This window comes from Hypanus sabinus, chromosome 14 (genome assembly GCF_030144855.1).
Source record: "Hypanus sabinus isolate sHypSab1 chromosome 14, sHypSab1.hap1, whole genome shotgun sequence".
Taxonomy (NCBI): Eukaryota; Metazoa; Chordata; class Chondrichthyes; order Myliobatiformes; family Dasyatidae; genus Hypanus; species Hypanus sabinus.
In genome coordinates, this window is record NC_082719.1 from 69476631 (window position 1) to 69496056 (window position 19426).

At 38.1% G+C, this 19426-nt stretch overlaps 1 protein-coding gene across 1 annotated transcript; it reads right to left on the reverse strand.

Annotated features, from left to right (window-relative positions):
- Positions 1 to 7796: 7796 nt before the first annotated feature.
- On the reverse strand, positions 7797 to 18892 carry gpx8 (glutathione peroxidase 8 (putative)). Its single transcript, XM_059989415.1, has 3 exons — positions 18574 to 18892; positions 17978 to 18239; positions 7797 to 12408 (listed from the first exon to the last, which is right to left on the reverse strand). The coding sequence occupies exons 1-3, from the start codon at positions 18775 to 18777 to the stop codon at positions 12245 to 12247; spliced, it is 630 nt and encodes a 209-aa protein (XP_059845398.1). The 5' UTR covers positions 18778 to 18892; the 3' UTR covers positions 7797 to 12244.
- Positions 18893 to 19426: the final 534 nt, after the last annotated feature.

The window sequence follows — 19426 nt, forward strand, 5'->3', positions numbered from 1 at the left end:
CTGGCTTTCATCTTAGCTATTACAGCTAAGAAGACAGGCGACTTTGAATGGAAAGTACTGTCAAGTTTTAGTTTTACAGTGTTCGGCTGTTATAACAGTTCACCTGTGGCCCGTGCTTTAGGAAGCACGCTAAAGCTAATAACAAGCGCACATTTTCATTCTAAAGCTATAATATTATCGTGATTATTTGCGCAGGGAATATCCAATGTTTCTCTTTGTGTGTGTATTAAGATTTAGTTATCGCATAAGTTTAGACTTGAACGAGTTTGAGTGACTATTTTGAGGTTTGTCTCCGTTTCAATCACTATTTCCTCGAGTCTGATTATTGATTATTTAATCAAAATCGCCTTATGTGTGTAAGTTTTCTTTTACTTATTTTCCTCTCATTCCATCTATCTTCCCGCCTTACACTGCCCCCTGTTCCTATCAATTTATTTCTTTTCCCCGCGATTTCAGTTTCGTGTGGCGGACCCGCAACTTTTCGCTGGTTCAGACAGCGCGCATTTTCTCGCCGGATCCCGCGGGTTTCAGCCGGGGAATCCCTCTGGCTGACGTCACGGGATAGAGGGCGGTCTCTATTTCCACCTATCAGTGAGAGGCGAGGTGTTTCCCGCTCACTCCGGCGCTCGAAATAGCTTTAAAAGCAATTGAAGGTAGGGAGATTCAGAGAAGAAAGAACTACAGTAGTTTGTAGTTCAGTGTAGAACAGTTAATTTGATGAAAGCATGGTACTGGGTTTCACTGGAAATTTAAGTACATAGAAAGGGATAAATTTGAGATAAATTTAGTGGAAAGCTTTTCGTTGATCAGTTGCAAAAATTAATTTAATATTATAGAATGGAGTGGAAGTTAGAACGATTTTCTTCCCGTAAAACTAAGACGGGAGAGCAGATGCAATGGGTAAGTGCCATTTAGCTTAACCTATCTTGACACATGGCTATCAGTAGAGAGCCTACTCTGAAGTAAGCAATTATAGCAACAAAATTGAGGTAGGTGCCAACGAAATTACAGGCTGGCGTTAATATATCTATCGTCAGATTTACTTTCTAATTATAGGTCAGAACGCAGAATCGTATTTACTATTTGAAGAAAAATTTGACGTAAACCTGCATACATAATCAGGCAATTGTGCGTTTATGCTGCACAATTATAGCACAAATAGTTCTTGTGAAAATTATTACGATTTTATTTTGCAGGAGAGGGTAATGAAGCAACTTGCCAGTGAAACAAAATGGAGTTCACAGCAATATGTACACCGACTTTTTGAGGTATCTCTTTTTTTAATATCATACATCTCCAGATTTTCTAAACCCGTGCTGAAACGGTTGACAGTAACAAATGCGGCAGCTTCGCTCAGTATAAGTCAGACCGTGAATGACATTCTGACTTGTTGTCTTTCCTTATCATGGTCATTTTCTATTAAGAAGACAACAGGATGCGAATGAACTGACAATTTAAAATTGAATTCTGGAAGGAGAATGGTGAAAAGTACAGACATTGGCGAGAGTTCAAACCCATTCAAAAGAACAAGTAAAAGTATACAATGGTAAATTTGTAAGGGAAGTAATAGAAGGTTGTGGCGGTTAGGCAGTGTACTGCTAGCTGGCTGTTGTGTCTGACAGGTCAACAGCTGCTACCTACACTCCACACTGCTGCATCTGAGAGCACTTCATCAACAGTAATCTTCAAGGGCACATTAGCTGCTGGATCTTTGTGTTAAAACATTTAGATAATTATTCAGAGATAGGGTAGCTTTTTGACTGTGGCACAATTGAAAATAGTCCTTTGTATGATTTGTCATACAAGATGCCAGTTACTGGTCACTGCAGTATGATAGAATTTCTGAAATCAAATCATCATCTGGATTTGATTATAAGTAGGTTGTTCTGGTGTGCACCTGTTGAATAAAAATAATTACATAAATTTGAATAAGTGAATATCATGCCAGTCACTACATCTGAGGCAGTTGACAAAAGAGATTAAAACGTATACCTGTAATTATTTTACTTCTAACCAAGAATTCAATTTATGTTGAATATAATTCTATCAACCTAAGTACTGTAACATAAATCAAAAGGAAAGGAGCAATTTTGCTCAATCAGTTGATGTTGAAAAAAGGTGAGGTTGTATGCAGAGGGTTATTTATACTCCTGTCATTTATAAATTGTTTCCTAAAACTACATTTTAGTAGAACACCTCTGGTTTAATTGATCAATTCACTATCTCAGTCACTGATATGGTGAATTCAAAGCTTAGTTAGTTCATCATCATGGATAGTTTTAAACCCTAGAGTTTAATTGAGATTTCTGTGCCCCATTTCCTTTGAAGTAACATTACATTATATTACCACGTTTTTTTTTGCTTTAACTTAGTGGCTCAAACAAAATGTAACCTTAAGTGATGGCATTGAGACCATGTATTCCAGATTATTTCATCTATAAGGCATTTATTTGCACTTTACCTTGTAAGAACTGACAGTTGTAGCCAATAGTCTTTACATAAAATGACAGAGCTCCTGTTGTTAACACAAAAAAGTAAGAAAACTACAGATTTTGTGGATGTAGAGTTAAGATTAAATCCTTTAGCAGTGAATATATGTAATAATAAACACCCAAGTCAGTTTTGTCATGCAGAAAAAACACATTTTTGATCACTTGGCTACTCTGTGTTAACATTTCCATTAAAAATCAGAACAAAATATTATTTAATTTGTGTAAAGCCAGAAATTACTGATGAAGTATGATGGATCAGTTGCAATCAATATGGTGTCCATGGACTTGTAGAAGACTTTTGATCAGATGCCACACACTAGACTTATGAGCAAAATTGAACACATGACATAAATATGAATTTGGCTGTAATAAATAACAAAATCATTGGATTTTTTGACTTTTGGGTTGGAGCAGGCAAATAGTAGTTCTCCCCAGATTTGATAACAGTGCCTTTTTTTTTGGATTTATGTTAATTACCTGGAATTAGAGATGCAAGCCACAGTTTCTAAATTTGGAGATGACTCAAACCTGGCAAAATTGTGAACCATGAAGAGAAAAATGATAGATTGCAGCAGGTCATAAACAAATGTTAGGCATATGAAGTTTCAGGGATAATTCTGAGGTGTCACATTTTGGTAGGAGAAAATGAGAGGCAAAAGAAAATAAAAGACACTGGCCCATACAGGAGGAGAGGGACCAAGGGATATTGGTACACAAGTTATTGAAAATAGCAGGGCAGGTGGTGAAATCAGTTTTAAAAACAGCTGTACACAATTTTGGACAATCAGTGGAGGCACAGATATAAAAGTAGGGAAGTCTTGCTGAATCTTTATGAAACACTGGACCAGCATCAACTGGAGTATTGTGCTCAATCCTGGTCATTAGTAGGAAGAATGGGACGGCATTAGAGAAGGTCCAGAAAAGATCTACCAGTACTTCTAAGTTACGAGAGAGGAAGGGACTGTCTTTTTTTTGGAGAAAGCTGGGAGGAACTTTGCTTAAATTATGTACAATAATGGGAGGTCTGGACAAAGTGGATAGCAGAAAGCTATTTTGTTTTGGTGGAGGGTTGAAGACTAGAGAGATGGTGAGAAATAGAAGTGACATAGAAAAACTTACTTGCAGAAGTATAAAATATACTGCCTTCAGATATGGTGGAGGCAGGTTTCATTTTGTCTTCAAGAGGGAATTGTTTGGATATAATAGAACATGAGTTGCAAGGCTACAGAGAAAGGGATAGTGGTGGGAATGAATGAGTTGCTCTGCTACAGAGCCAGTTAAATTTGATAGGCCAAAAAGACCCCTTCTGTATTGTAGCTATTCTTAGAACATAGCTCTAAAGTTTCCTGCAATGCTTCAGGGAGAAAAGCCAAGTTCACTCAAGCTTTTCTCATGGGGCATGCTCTCCAATCCAGGCGACATCCTTGTAAATCTTCTTTGCACTCTCTCTATAGTCACCACATCCTTCCTGTAGTGAAGTGACCAGAACTGAATACAGTGCTCCAAGTGAGGTGTAACTAAGGTCTTATATAGTTTTAACATTACCTCACTGCTCTTGAACTCAATCCCGCGGTTCATGAAGACCATCACACCATACCCCTTCTTAACAACACCGTCAACCTGTGCAGCAGCTTTGGATTATCCCATAGACACGGACCCCAAGACCTCACTGATCCTCCAAACTGCCAAGAGTCTTACCATTGATTGATAATATTTGATTTGATAGTATTTGATAAAACTTCATTGTTCTATTTAAATTACTTCAAAGTTACATTTGTTTATAATCAGATTTTAATGTTTGCCCGTCAAAGATCAACAAACATCTCAAAGTTATATCAGGAATAAAAAAAATCAATGTTTCATGTCAAGTATTTTTTTTTACAAGTTTAAGTTAACCATCCTCTCTCAAGTTATTTTCCATGAACCCATCCTGTATTCACTGGAAGGTAGAATCCCATTAGTAAATATCTGCACAGATACAATGAAATCCCATCCTTGGGCTTTCTAAGTACCGTAAAAGTCCCATTTGGATTTCGGGTGATTTTCTTCCCCAAGGTGCACTAATGCTACAAATCATGTACCTAGTGCAACCCCTTTCAAATACTTGTTGAGGCTAGTGTTTCCCTAAAGTAGATTGGTATAAATCATTTACCCAATGCATTGTAAATTTGCTTTTATTTGTAACTGCAGAAGATTCAAAAGAAGCATATTTGTTTCAAATAATTTGGGAGTTAGGTAAGTACAACACATTGTATTTCAGCCCTACTGTTGGAAAATTAATGTTGTCCAGCATTGGTCTCTGTACTACTTAGAAGATGTTGATGCAACATTTTTCTTGCAAATCTCTCAATTACAGTACTGTATAATCGAAGGTGGTGCATGAGTCAAGTAGGCAGTGTACTGTTAGCTGGCTGCATGCTGTTTTGATAGCAGCTGCTAAGTACCCTGCCACTTGCCCTTTTGCCAGAGCTTCTTTTGTTTCAGGATAAGACTAAAACAAAGATATCACTGGATGATCAAATGGTGTTTTAATGTTTTTGTGCATGGTGGTAAGGCAGTGTAATGTTAGCTGGTTGTATATATCTGTGACACCAGTTAACTTGCTACTGCCCTCCTTCCGTGCATACTTAATCTATTGTCATTCCTGGGAGACATCGATAATTTATGGAATGAAAATCTTCAGGTTAGTATGAATGAAAAAGATTTGTATGAAATTCTACTATTAGCTAATAAAGAACTAATCCATTTATCTTAAATGAGTTGGTAGCTTCATTAACACAATAAATGAAATAGTTCATAGCATGCCTCAATATCACAATTCAATTTCAACTCAAATTATATTTTGGGTTAAAATCTTTATTTATGGTAAGACACATTAAGAACAAAAATAATTGCCTGATAGTTTAATTAAAATGTTCAGTCAAGAATCTTCCAATGATTTCGGAATAACCATTTCCCTCTTTATTCTTTGTTTTTGTGTAAAGTTCTTGTGCTGCTTGTTACTGGTTGTCTGCAAATGACAGATATCCAACCGAAGAGCAAACCTTTTGCAATACTGAACAAGTGTGTGCTTGAGCTTTACCAGAAATAATGAATGAAAGTTAATTAGGAGTATGTGTGTTGATTAGGCAGTGTAATGTTAGCTGGCTGTCAAACAGGAATCAACAGCTACATGCACTACCACATCAGCTCATGACCTCACAGCAACCAGAACAATTATTCTTTGTAGCACCTGTCACATTGTAAAAATAGACCAAGGTACTGAATAAGTTGCTGTTGTGTTACTCTTTGGCACCATGAATGAATCATTCTCCTATTCATGAAGGTGTTTGAGCAATTTGCTAGCAGCAGGCACAATATTCAAGACATGTACTTCCGGTGACCAGTGGCGTCCCACAGGGGTTGGTATTGAGTCGGCTACTTTTCATGTTATGTATGAATAATATGTTTGATGGAATTAATGGCTTTGTAGCCAAGTTTGTGCATGATACAAAGATAGGTGGAGGGGCAGGTAGTATTGAGTAAGAGGGAACTCTGCAGAAGGACTTGGGCAGAGTAGGAAAATGGGCAAGGAAGTGATAGATGGAGTACAGTGTAGGGAAGTGTATGGTCATACATTTTGGTAGAAGGAATAAAGGTGTAAACTATTTTGTAGCCAGGGAATCCAGAAATCAGAGGTGTAAAGGGACTTGTGTGTCTTTGTGCAGGGTTCCCTAAAGGTTAACTTGCAGGTTGAGTTGGTAATAGGAAGGCAAATGCAATGTTAGAACTCATTCCCAGTGGACTAGAATACACAAGCAAGGATGTAATGCTGAGGCATTGTAAAGCATTGGTTAGAATACATTTGGAGTATTGAGAGCAGTTTTTGGCCCCATATCTAAAAAAAGTATGTGCTGGCACTGGAAGGGGTCCAACAATCTGAAGTGTTAATATATGAGGAATGGTTGATGGGTCTGAACCTATACTCACTGGAGTTAAGAAGTATGAGGAGAATTCTCAATGAAACCTATCAAACAGTGAAAAGCCTGGATAAAGTGGAGATGGAGATGTTTCTATCAGCAGTAAAGTCTGTCCAGATGGCACATTCTCAAAATACAAAGTCATCCCTTTAGAACAGATGAGGAAGGATTTCTTAAAGAAGAGGGTGGTGGATCTATGGAATTTATTGTCCCAGATGGCTGCAGAGGCTAAGTCATTGAATATATTTAAGGCAAAGGCTGATAGGTTCTTAAGGGTGTCAAAGATTATGGGGAGAAGGCAAGAGAATGAGGTTGAGAGAGAATGTACATCAGCTATGATTGAATAGCCTAATTTTGCTCCCCTATCTGATGGTCTTGTACGCATAAGGATGGACGTCAGATTTTCCTGTAGGCCATGTGTATAACTCTGGGAAAACTATTTTGTGTCTTGATCTCACCACAATGACTGAATTTTGTTTCAGTGATAGGATCATTGCCAAATCCTTTGTTGTTTTGCATCATCATATTCCGTGGGTTCAGCAAGGGAATGCCAGCCAAAGAGGGCAAATGTATTATGACACTGTTCTGAACTGGCTAGTTTACTGTATGTTGATATGGCTTAACGCTGCAGGAGACCTGAAGGACAAATGATCAGCAAGACCTAAATAAGAGAAGAAGGGGCAGGTGACAGAAAAGGATTAAAACACATTTAGTAGAGTGCAGTATGGCAAAATAGGAATGCACCCAATGAGGGAGATGGTTAGCATGTTGGCAGAGACGGCAGAAATCTGTTGAACACGGTTAAAGGGACAATGATATTTTTGAACAGGAAATTATTCAGGCAGTGGCAAGGTTCCCAATCTTTTTAAATGCCATGGACCAATACCATTAAGCAAAGGGTCCAAAAACCCCTGTACTAAATGAAATCCAAGTAGCCATTGTTGTGGATAAGTGCTTCAGTGAGAGCTGGATTGAGAAAAGTGGAAGAATGGGTTGCATTTTTCTGGTAGAACCAATTTTGATGATGGACTAAATTGTAACCCAAGGAAGACTAGGTTACAATTTAGGTAAAAGTTGAACTGAATGCTAAGTTTACAAGATTATGTGAACTAAACATTGAGTTTCAGCTGCAGTCATTGCCCTTGCTAGAGGTTATTATGAAAGTCTGACTCATCCAGAAGTTGATGACAATTAGACAATCTGACTGCACAACAACATTTGTGGATTAACTTTTTTTGTGGAAAAGTAACAAATAGAAAAAACATCCCATTACTGTTTAGTAATGTAAACAGGAACATAGCAAATGAAAGAAATTAATTTATAACTTAAAGCATAAAAACCCATCCAAAATAAAGTATGTTTATTGATGTTTTGAAGAGATTATACAAAAAAGATGAAGGAATGTAATCACTTTGATATACATTGAAATATACCAAATCTCTATAAACAAAATTATACATAGTGGGGCTGCCCAAGTTTTTCTCAGATCAAACATTTAAATCTTTCATTTACTTATGATTTTCTCTTCTCTTGAATCCTGTTGTTTTTTGTATCGTTGGTTATTATAATGCAAACATATGGAAGAGTGAAATGCCATTCAAATCTATTGACAGTGAACAGAGCAGTGAAAAGTCCCAGCACATCCAGATTTCTTATATTTCAAAAACTTTTTAATAAATTGCTCAAACTTCAATATGGTAAAGCATACACAGCATAACTATGTTAATTTCTGAAGTGACTAAATCAGAGAACAGTTTTTAATAATATAGTACCTTTAACATATGGAAAGTTCCCAAGATGTTTTACAAATACTTAAAAATATTAGGCATTATGACTGAAAAAACATTTAAGGAGGTAGATTTTAAGAATTGTCTCAAAAGAGGAAAGAGAGTATGGTGATAAGAAGGCCAGAGCCACAGAACTCAATGCATAGTTGTCACTGATGCTTTGGCTTTGAGAGAAGATTAGCTGCAACTACAAATTCTGTGTAGTAGTTACTCAAAAATTTACACACCCAAAGAATTCACTCCAGACACTAACAGACAGAAATGCCGCACAAAACTGTAATAACCTTGAATAAAAATATTGCATTCTTATCTAGGACTTCCTAGGAAAGTGGGACTTCATCTTGGAAAAGTGAGCTTGTACCTCTGCAATCCAAAATTAACATGAACAATACAAGTGCAACAGATAAATGGCCAGCATGTAACCTTTGTCTCCATAGTTAACAGTAATCTGATGTTAGTTCACATATTGACATACCTATTGTATAAAAGAGAATAAGTAGACTGTGTTTGAGCTTAGAAGAATGTTAGTTGACAAAATTCTTACAAACACAAGAGATTGTGCAGATGCAGGAAATTGTGCAAAGCATACAAAATGTTGGAGGAACCCAGCAAGTCAGGCAGCATCTATGGACTGGAATAAATAGCTGATGTTTTGGGCTGAACCTTTGGAACCTTCAGGAACCTTCCTTGATGAAGGGTCTCAGCCCGAAATATCATCTGCTTATTCTCTTCCATAGATGCTGCTTGATCTACTGAGTTCTTCCAGATTTTTGTGTGTGTTGTTCTAAAATTCGCAAAGGGTCAATGCAGAGTTGTGTTTCCCCTGACCTCAGTGTCTGGAAACCAGGGTCATAATTTCAAATGAAAGAGTCAGCCATTCAAGATAGAGGTGACAAGAAATTTCTTCACCTAGACATTAATGAACCTTTGGACTTCCCTAATCAAGATGGGTGTGGTATTCCAGTCATTAAGTCTATTCAAGGTAGAGTCTGATTGATTTTTAGACATTCAAGCAATCAAAGGCTTGGGTGAGATCAGCTATTGAGCAGGCCTCAAAGACTGAATAGATGACTTCTTCTATTTCTAATGGTAAAACTCTGTCTATTTGGAGATTTTCCTGCTTTCATTGTTCTGGTTTTGTAATAGAGTCCAATACAAGAGAAAGCACAGAGACAAAATGCATTAAACAATGAAAATAATCACAGTGGTGGATTAATAGAAAAAGTATAAAGAAAAAAACATAAAGTGAATTATGGAAGAAATGGTTGAAGTAAGAGGAGTGTTATATATCCGAGCAGCTCCTGCAGTAATGCATGTGAGGGAGACATGAAAACCTTTTTATAGCTCAAGCTGAACACGTGATATCTTGGCCTTTGCACGCCCACATATATTCGCTGTTCAGCTAATTCAAAAAGCATCATAGCAACCAAAAGACATCATCATGTCAGATATAGACAATAGACAATAGGTGCAGAAGTAGACCATTCGGCCCCTCGAGTCTGCACCGCCATTCTGAGATCATTCACTATCAATACCCAGTCCCTGCCTTGTCCCCATATCCCTTGATTCCCCTATCCATCAGATATCTATCCAGCTCCTTCTTGAAAGCATCCAGAGAATTGGCCTCCACCGTCTTCCGAGGCAGTGCATTCCACACCTCCACAACTCTCTGGGAGAAGAAGCTCTTCCTCAACTCTGTTTTAAATAACTGACCTCTTATTCTCAATCCATGCCCTCTGGTACTGGACTCTCCCAACATCTGGAACATATTTCCTGCCTCAATCCTATCAAATCCTTTAATTATCTTAAACGTTTCAATCAGATCCCCTCTCAATCTCCTCAATTCCAGGGTGTACAAGCCCAATCTCTCCAATCTCTCTGCGTAAGACAGCCCTGCCATCCCAGAAATCAACGTAGTGAATCTACGCTGCACTTCCTCAATTGCCAGAATGTCCTTCCTTAAACCTGGAGACCAAAACTGTACACAATATTCCAGGTGTGGTCTCACCAGGGCCCTATACAAATGCAAAAGAACATCCTTGCTCTTGTATTCAATTCCCCTTGTAACAAAGGCCAACATTCCATTTGCCCTCTTCACTGCCTGTTGCACTTGCTCATTCACCTTCATTGACTGGTGAACTAGGACTCCTAGGTCTCTTTGCATTTCTCCCTTACCTAACTCGACACCGTTCAGACAATACTCTGCCCTCTTGTTCCAGCTTCCAAAGTGGATAACTTCACATTTATTCACATTGAATGACATCTGCCAAGTATCTGCCCACTCACTCAGACTATCCAAGTCTCCCTGTATTCTCCTAACGCCCTCTTCGCATGTCACACTGCCACCCAGTTTAGTATCGTCAGCAAACTTGCTGATATAGTTTTCAATGCCCTCATCTAAATCATTGACATAAATCGTAAAGATTTATGCTGTTCTATCATGAGTACAGGTGATCCCTGCATTATAGCCATTAGTTTATGGAGATTTGTCCTTACAGAATTTTCAAATCTCTACTCAAAAAGTTGGATGAGGAATAACATTTGCTCCCAGAGAATTAATGTGTAAAGCAATTAATACATTTCCACAAAATTTATTATTTTCAATTTGCATTCTTGATATACACATACAGATAATGTGGCTTGGCATTATGGAATATGGCCTGTTTTTTTTTCAAGCAACATGTGGGGTTCACCTCTAATATGGTCCAGTTACAAATTGAGTATTGTTCTTAGGCCACATTAAAGAAACACCTGCAAAACAGTAATATTTTGTTCATGGCAGAGTGCTACTGATAACTCGTTTGGCAGTCACAGATTAAGGCTTTGTTATTATAAATTACAAAAGTAACATGAATAGTTTATGAGAATTAAAAGAACTTTAAGAATATGTATTAATCTTGTCAAATATACTTGACCAGCAGCTATTCTTTGTGATGGGAAACACAACTAAATTATTTTTTGGCTGACTGCATCCATGGGAGAAAGTATGTTGTATACATAACAACCAAAATATAGGTAACATTGAAAGAGACTCTTTGTACAAGGAAAGCATTATATAGATTTGTTTCATTGAATCAAATTTTCACTATCCAATATATATTTGTTTGAATGCTGCAGGCAATCCTATCTAAAAATATAGATTTTCTACAGGCTTATATAATGTTAGTTTAAGAACTGAAATTAAAAAGCAAATAAGAAACAAGAAATAGGAATTTAACTGGTTATAGTGCAAAAAAAATGAATGAACCAGATCTCTGGGATTAAAATTTTAAATATGACATAAAAGTTAATGTTGTAATTGTACAGATATGAACATCAACAAGAATAAGGTCAAACAAGAACTTCAGGCTAATCTCCTTGTAGTTAGTACAATCTTTTATCCTGGTGAAACTATATCCAATAGGTAATGGTATCTTGAAATCTATTCTATGACATTGAGTTGGTCTGATCCATGATACGAACAAAACATGTCAATCATGTTTTAAATTTAAAAAAACTGAGACCAGAAAAAATAGATCCCAATTTATATTAGGAATACTTAAATCAATGGCAATTGGAAAAGATAATCTGTTCATTCTTAGTGGTTGCTTTAATTTGCATCTATAAATATTGTGAATTGATTTCAGGATTACCTCCCAAGTGTATAGAAATTTGCTGTTGCAGTCTGCAATGCACTGTAATGTAATTTTCAAAATATCATGTGTTGTGTACCCTTTTAACAAAATAGCTCATGTAAACATCAATAGAGGTTTGTCTACCACAAAAAAATAATAATTCTGTTGTAACAATACTGCAAAAGAATTTTGCAATTGTATGACATGGTAATCACATATCACAATAGATTTAGATTTTAGCATCAGGACTCAAAACACTTCCATGTGGCTGGAAATTTCAGATGCAAGGAAATTCACCATCTAGTGAAACTGCAACAGCTTGTATAAGCTTCAGGTGTGCAGACTATTTTCAGAATTCAAAGAAGAAAACTGTCTGACACAGCTGCTCTACTTTAAAACTCTTCTCGTCTTTTCAGTATAATTTTTGCCACTAATTCTGACACTTCTTTCTTGATAGCAGCCATAGAGTCTTCAGTTCGCCAGACCTTTACTACTTGACCCTTGGGGTTGACCAGATATTTCCAAAAATTCCATCGGGGTTCCATCTTGGTTGTGTCTAAAGTTTTAAAATCAGATAAGAAAGTAAATAAAGTTAATGCATAGACTTACAGTATTTTTTAAGGTTGCAAATGGACTGAATAGGAGATAAACTTCTGAAGACCAATTATATTTGCCAAATGACAAACACTAAAGATTCCTGTTCAAAAGCCAAAGGTCATTAACAGAGCACAAGTCCACAATCCCTTATCCAAGATGTTTGGGGCCAGTTGTATTTCGGAATTCAGAATTTTTCAGATTTCAGAATTCCTCCTTATTGGTTCTGGGGACCCCCCCCCCCCCCCCCCCCCGTGGATAACAAAAAACACGTATGCTCAAGTCCCTTATTTAACCTTCTCAGTGCTGGTGGACTTCAGGACCCTGCGGAGCACCAGACCTATGCACATCCTCCTGTATACTTTGAATCATCTCTAGATTACTTATAATACCTAATACAATGTAAATGCTATGTAAGTAGTTGTTTTACTGTATTGTTTAAGGAATAATAAACAAGAAAAAAATTTATTTCTAACAAAAACATTCAATAAAACATAAAAATATACAGCAAACGAACTGAATCAAACACATGGTAAATGACTTATTGGAATAAATGTAGAACGTCACTGTCAATATAAAAAACTTAAGGAACGTCTTTCTTTTAAAAAAAATCATATACAGTGGTAGTTCTGACACCATATTCTTCAGTAAGACACCCCACAATCAAGCTTCTGCAATAACTCCACTTTCTGCATTATTGATCATGATAGATGCTTCCTTCTCTTTTTCTCATTGTTACCCATAGGGGTATCTGCAGCTCTTTTTGACATTTTCACAGTGAAATTAAACACAAAGTCAACAGTGAACACAAAATATCAGCGAACAGCAAATGCACGTGTAACCAGTACGAGTGCTGAACCATAACTGACGTCTGGCGGTCTCTGCTAGTGCTGCCATGTCACACCTGAGTGACGTCAGCTGTTGGTGAAAAAACTTTGGTTTTCAGAGCTTTTTGGATTTCAGAATTTTGGATAAGGGATTGCGGACCTGTACCTCTGAGACCAATACTGTAATTAGTTTGCTTGCACTATAACCAAATCATCAGAAGCCGGCCTTTTCTAGTTGGCTGCCGGTGACCAGTGGTGTCCAGCAGGGGCCTTCTTTTCATGTTATATGCCAATAATGTAGATGATGGAATTGACACCTTTTGTGGCCAAGTATGAGGACAATGAGGTGGAGGGACAGGTAATGATGAGGAACCAGGAAGTCTGCAGAAGTGTATAGATAGATTAGGGGAATGAGCAAGAAAGTGGCAGATGCAATACAGTGTGGGGAAGTGTATGGTCATGCACTTTAGTAGAAGGAATAAAGGAGCAGACCATTTTCAAATGGGGAACTAATTCAGAAATCGGAGGTGCAAAGATTCTTGGGCATCTTATTGCAGGATTTAAAAAAGATTAGTTTGCAGATTACATCAGTAGTAAGGAAGACAAATGCAAGTTAGCATTCATTTCGAGAGGTCTAGAATATAAAAGCAAGGATGTGATGCTGAGGCTTTGTAAGGCTTTGGTCAGACCATACTTGGGAGTATTTTGAGCAGTTTTGAGCCCAATATCTGAGAAAGGGTATTATGGCATTGGAAAGGGTCGAGAGAAGGTTCATGAGAATGATGTCGGGAATGAAAGGGCTGACGTTTGAGGAGCATTTGAAGGCCCTGAACCTGTACTCACTGGAGTTTCAAAGAATGAGGGAGGATCTTATTGAAAACTACTGAGTACTGAAAAGCCTAGATAGAGTGGACATGGAGTGGATGTTTCCAATAGTGGTGTAATTTAGGACCAGGGCACAGCCTCAAAATATAAGGACACCCCTTCAGAATGGAGATGATGATGAATTTCTTTAGCCAGAAGGTGGTGAATCTGTGGAATTCATTGTCACAGATGGCTGTGCCGGCCAAGTCATTGTGCATATTTAAAGTGGAAATTGCTAGGTTCTTAATTAGTAAGGGTATCAAAGGTTACAGGGAGAAGGCAGGGGAATGAAGTTGAGAGGAAACATAAATTGGTGATGATTGAACGGCACAGTAGACATAATGGGCTGAATAGCCTAATTCTGTTCCTAAGTCTTATGGTCTTAAGGTCCCCAAATCACAATCAGGTTTAATATCACCGGCATATATCATGAAATTTGTGAGCAATATTGCCCCATGGGGATGGTGGAGGAGTGCTTGGTAGCAAAAGGGGAAGCTAGGGGATTGCAGGCTTAATTCAAGAAATGAATTACTTATTATAACCATTTTCACCTCAGTGCCTCATAATTGATCACAATGATCATGTAATTACCTCATCTCTTGTGAACTCACCGTTCTCTTATACTTTACTCAAAGTGCAAATTTGTTGTTAAAAAGCAGTGTGACACTCCTGTATTTGGCACATAATGTAAAATCTGGACTGAAGAAACTGTATGATTTCCAGGCCCAGCCCGTGCATTATTGCCATTCACTACTGTAGTACAATATTAGCTAGTATGACTCCAGTACACAGTGATGCAGTTCCTGTGAATTAGGGGATGGTGTTCAATAGGTTAATGTTCAGAATTTTCCCTTTTCAATGATTTTGACTGCATTTCTCCAGTCCACAGCCCAATTGAGATATCGCTGCCCCACTTACAGCATGTATCTTCAGGCAGAGAGCAGATTTTGCCCGAGTTATGATGACATCATAACTTTCCCTTTTATTGATTGCAGCACTTGAGATTGAAACAATAGGCGATTGACCATGGTCATTAATCCTTAATGATAATGGCGGAAGCAGATAAAAAAGTGTACATAGTATAGTGCGTAGTGCTGACAGTACAGTATATCTGAAATATGGATTTATACCAGCACCAAGTAACCAACAGCAGCCAACGTGTCTGTTGTGTGAAGTAGTGTTTTTCAAAGGAGGCAATGAAGCTGTCCAGGCTCCTTGAGCATTTGAAGAGAATACACTCTGATAAAGCAAATATTGGCTTATTTTCATTTTGTGAAAACTTTCAGAAACAGAAAGGTCTTCAAAACATTTTTGCCAGCACCTCACAACAAGAAAGTGATGGATTGTGTGCTTCATACAATATTTTATTGCTCATGACTAAATCTGGAAAGCCCCATACAATTGGAGAAGAACTGATTCTGCCATTAGTGGGGTGTTGGGGGAAAATCTAAGTACAGTTTTGCAAAAATCAACTAAAGCAATAAAATTGTACCTTTAAATTGATTGTGACTAATTTTTGCAATTATTTGTCACTGCTTTAAATTTGCAGTTCCTATTTTCTTTCACTGTACATCATAAATCAAAATTCTTTGTAGCCTTTATGTAATGGCTCAAAAGGAAGTGGGGTCACTGGGGATGTGGTCTGGCAGCCCAAAAGAAGTTTGTAAAGTACTGGTCCAAATTTAAAATTAAAATTGAGAAGTTAATTTAGGATAATAGAGGAAGTAAAGAAAAGTAAACAAATTGTGTGCAGTTTTGTGTTCAAGCCTTTGTATTAGGATCCTCAGTTGAGTACAATTTTCCTGCATTACTGGACTCGATGGCAAATCCATCAGTGGTGTGGGACCATAGCTGTGCTTACAGTTGACCTGCTTGTCTCATTTCCACATCACAGGCAGAGGGGTCAGAGCCATGCTGCACATTAGATGCAGGCACTGAATGGTGAGTGGCAGTTAAAACAAATACAGTCAGCTAATTTTTGAAGAGACAAACCAAATACATGAGATGAGAGTCAGTCAAAAACCAAATTTATAAATATCAAGTGAATAGAATTTTGGAAAATGGATGAATCAAAGTTATGGAGATAGGAAAACAAAGTAGGGATACAGGGAAATGACAATAGCCATGATTTTATTTACTGGTAAACAGGCATGAAGTGCCTTATAATTTATACCTGCTTCAGTTTCTTATTTTCTTTTGATAGTTATTATTCATAAAGAGTGAGGCGATGGAAGAGAATTAAGTATTGCAATTTTGATCTAAATGGTTCTATGATATAAAACACAATATAGTAGCAAAATCTGTGAGTATCCATGAAAATATTATTTAAATAATAATGTGCCAGTTGTCTAATTTTCTGCTGTCAGAGAAGCAAAGGTCATAGCATCATGTGGCATGGAAACAGGTCAACTAAATCTATGCCAAACAGTGGGTACCCATCTGTATCAATCCCATATTCCAGCATTTGGTCCATGGCCTTCTTTTCCTACGGATTTCAAGTGCTCGTCTAGACACATTTTAATACTATCAGAGGGCACCACTCAGGCCATGCTCTTTTTTTCACTGCTGCCATCAGGACAGTTAACATTCACTGAGGCTCTTGAACCAGAGGGGATGGCTTCACTAAACTTCAAATACCCCATCAGTAAACTGATTCCTCAACCTATGGACTCACTTTCAAGGACTTTTCATGTTCTAAATAACCTTGCATGCCCAATCCCAGTTGATTAGTCAAGCAGAATTTTCTTTCCATACTTCTATGCTGACTCTTGTCAAGGTGGTCTGCAAATAAATCAATACATAGAAAACAGCACTTCCACACTTAAAAATACACAGCTGCATAAATATTGGAAATACCAGGCAGTATCTACTGAGGAAGAAATTATGTTTCAGGTTGTTAATCTCTCACCAGAACTACTGAGGAAAGTTCTGAGACTAGAGTCTTGACTAGAAGGAATCATTTACTTTCTCACTCCACCCCTCACCTCGCACAGAACAGTTTCATTTACAGTCCAACTCATTTCCCTTTCTTCTCCTCCAGCGCAATAGATTCAGCAAAGGCACAAGGGTCTACACAGCTGTCACCTGGAGTAGAAAGTAATCTGTTGGAGGAACTCAACAGTCAGGCAGTAACTGAGGAGTCAGCATTTGCTTCTGCGGGGCCTTGACCTAACAACTCAACTATCCCTTTGCATCTAAAGGGGCTGTCTGATCCACTGAGTTTCTCCAGTATTTTCTTTTGCAACAGAATCAGCTACAGCTTCTCAACTGAAATCTTGGACCCTAACCATGTGCAGGCAGGTCAGGAACACTGGTTGGGTTTTCAGATTTGTTTGATATTGAAGGAATGAGAGACAAGTTACATATGTGGGCAGATGAACAGTTTGTTATGTAGCCCTGTCTATTTATGCTGGATCTCAGAGTGCTCTCCAAGCCTGACTTGCAAGTTTTCAATACAATCCTAATAGTTTCTTCCCCACTCGAAATGGAGAAGAATAGCAAGAGGAAAGTTCAGAGCAAAATATGGTGGGGATTTTGGTTGGGGAGTGAATTATGATGGCTGTGGAAATTTTATCTTGAGTGGTGGTTGGGGTGTTATGTAAAAGAACCAGGAACAGGATTTGCACTGGCTCCCCAGAAAAGATACCCAAGTGAGAATGGTTGAACTTCTGATTAAAATTATAAAAAACTATTAATTAATTGAACCATTTATTTCACATTATTGATGAAGAAAATGTATAATTAAAGAACGGCTTTCTTTAAATCTGTCGTAGGCAACATAGTTATAGGTTAAGACAAGTTTTATTAACAGTAAATAAGAGCGGCAATGATCTTACTTACCCATGAGATACTGGAAAGCAGGCTCAGTCTCGTTCCCTAACACTTTGATCTTGCCGAAAATGGGGAAAGTGGCTCCGTAAGTTGTTCTGGAGAATCTATCGATTTGGGAGTTGGTGCCGGGCTCGGATTTTCCGAACTGGTTACAAGGGAACGCAAGGACGTTGAAGTGCATGGGCCCGAGTTCTCTCTGTAACTCCTGCAGGCCCTGGTAATTCTTCTCCGTGTGTTCGCAGTTACTCGCCACGTTTACAACCAGGGATGCCTGCAGCGACAGAGCACGAGAATCACCTTTCACTGCTGATGCAAAAATCAACCCGGCTAATTCGTACACACCAAGACTTGCTGCCAAGCCACGGCAATTAATACTGAGGGAGAGTGGGAGCATCTTACTTTTCTAACAACAAAAAGTTGTTTTTGGGCGGGTATAAAATGGACTGTTAGACATTAATACGGACTGGTTATAATAACCGAACAAACACAACAATGAAATATATGCAAGAATCTGCAGATTACATATTGTCACATGAAAGAAAAACGATTAATGTCTGTTATTATGCTCAAAAATGCAAAACAGCCAAGATTTTAATGTAACTCACTTTGCCTCTATATTTCTCTAGCGAGACCAGCTTCCCCTTGGAATTCAGAACTTCAAAAGAATAGAAGTCTTTGTTTTTACGATTAATCCTTTTGAACTGCAGGACCCATAATCCAGCCAAGCAAACGAGCATGCAGGCAAAAACGGCGAATATACGGGCTTTAGGCGTCCACGATTTCAGTAGGAAAGCAGGCAGTGGCTCCATTGTGCTGGGAGAGGAGAAAGGGATGTGAGATGTACTGTAAATGGAATTGTCGTACTGGCAGGAGAGGGGAGGGGAAGGGAGAGGAAGGAATAGCTGAAATGGAACGTTGGGATATTGAATCCAGTCCTCTCTCAGCTCTCCGATGTTGTCCACCGCTGCAGAAACTCCGAATAACGCTGGCTGTTCGAGTTAAGGAAAATTCAGGCGAAATATATATCCGGAATTGGTCATAACATAGTCGTCAAATACGATAAAATTTATTGCATTTGTTGAAAATGCCAACTTTTATGGAAGTAAAAATTAGTCAACAACTTTCTGGATATATTTAGTCAGTTCTGTTCAAATACCGGATGGGAAAAGGGAGAACAAATCTGGTATGACAGAAGAGTACGGGGGGGGGGGGGGGGGGGGGGGGCTACAGATTACCTGGAATTGGACAATTCACTGTGGATACTATTGAGCTGTAAGCTGCCCAAGCAAAACATAAGATGCTATTCTTCCAATTTTAATTTGGCCCTTCAGTGCCAATAGAGAAGGCCAAGGACGACAGGTTGATGTAGTTTTGAGGACATGCAACTAGAAGAATGAGATGGCCATTATGGACTGTATGCAGGTGCTCCACTAAATGGTTATCTAGTCTAGCCCTGGT

Excerpts from the sequence above, each read along its gene's own strand:
- gpx8 (XM_059989415.1), bottom strand. The coding sequence starts at position 18,777 with ATGGAGCCACTGCCTGCTTTCCTACTGAAATCGTGGACGCCTAAAGCC. Across the intron at positions 18,240-18,573 it reads TAGAGAAATATAGAGGCAAA|GCATCCCTGGTTGTAAACGT; the intron begins GTGAGTTACATT and ends CTGTCGCTGCAG. Across the intron at positions 12,409-17,977 it reads TGCTTTCCAGTATCTCATGG|ACACAACCAAGATGGAACCC; the intron begins GTAAGTAAGATC and ends TTAAAACTTTAG.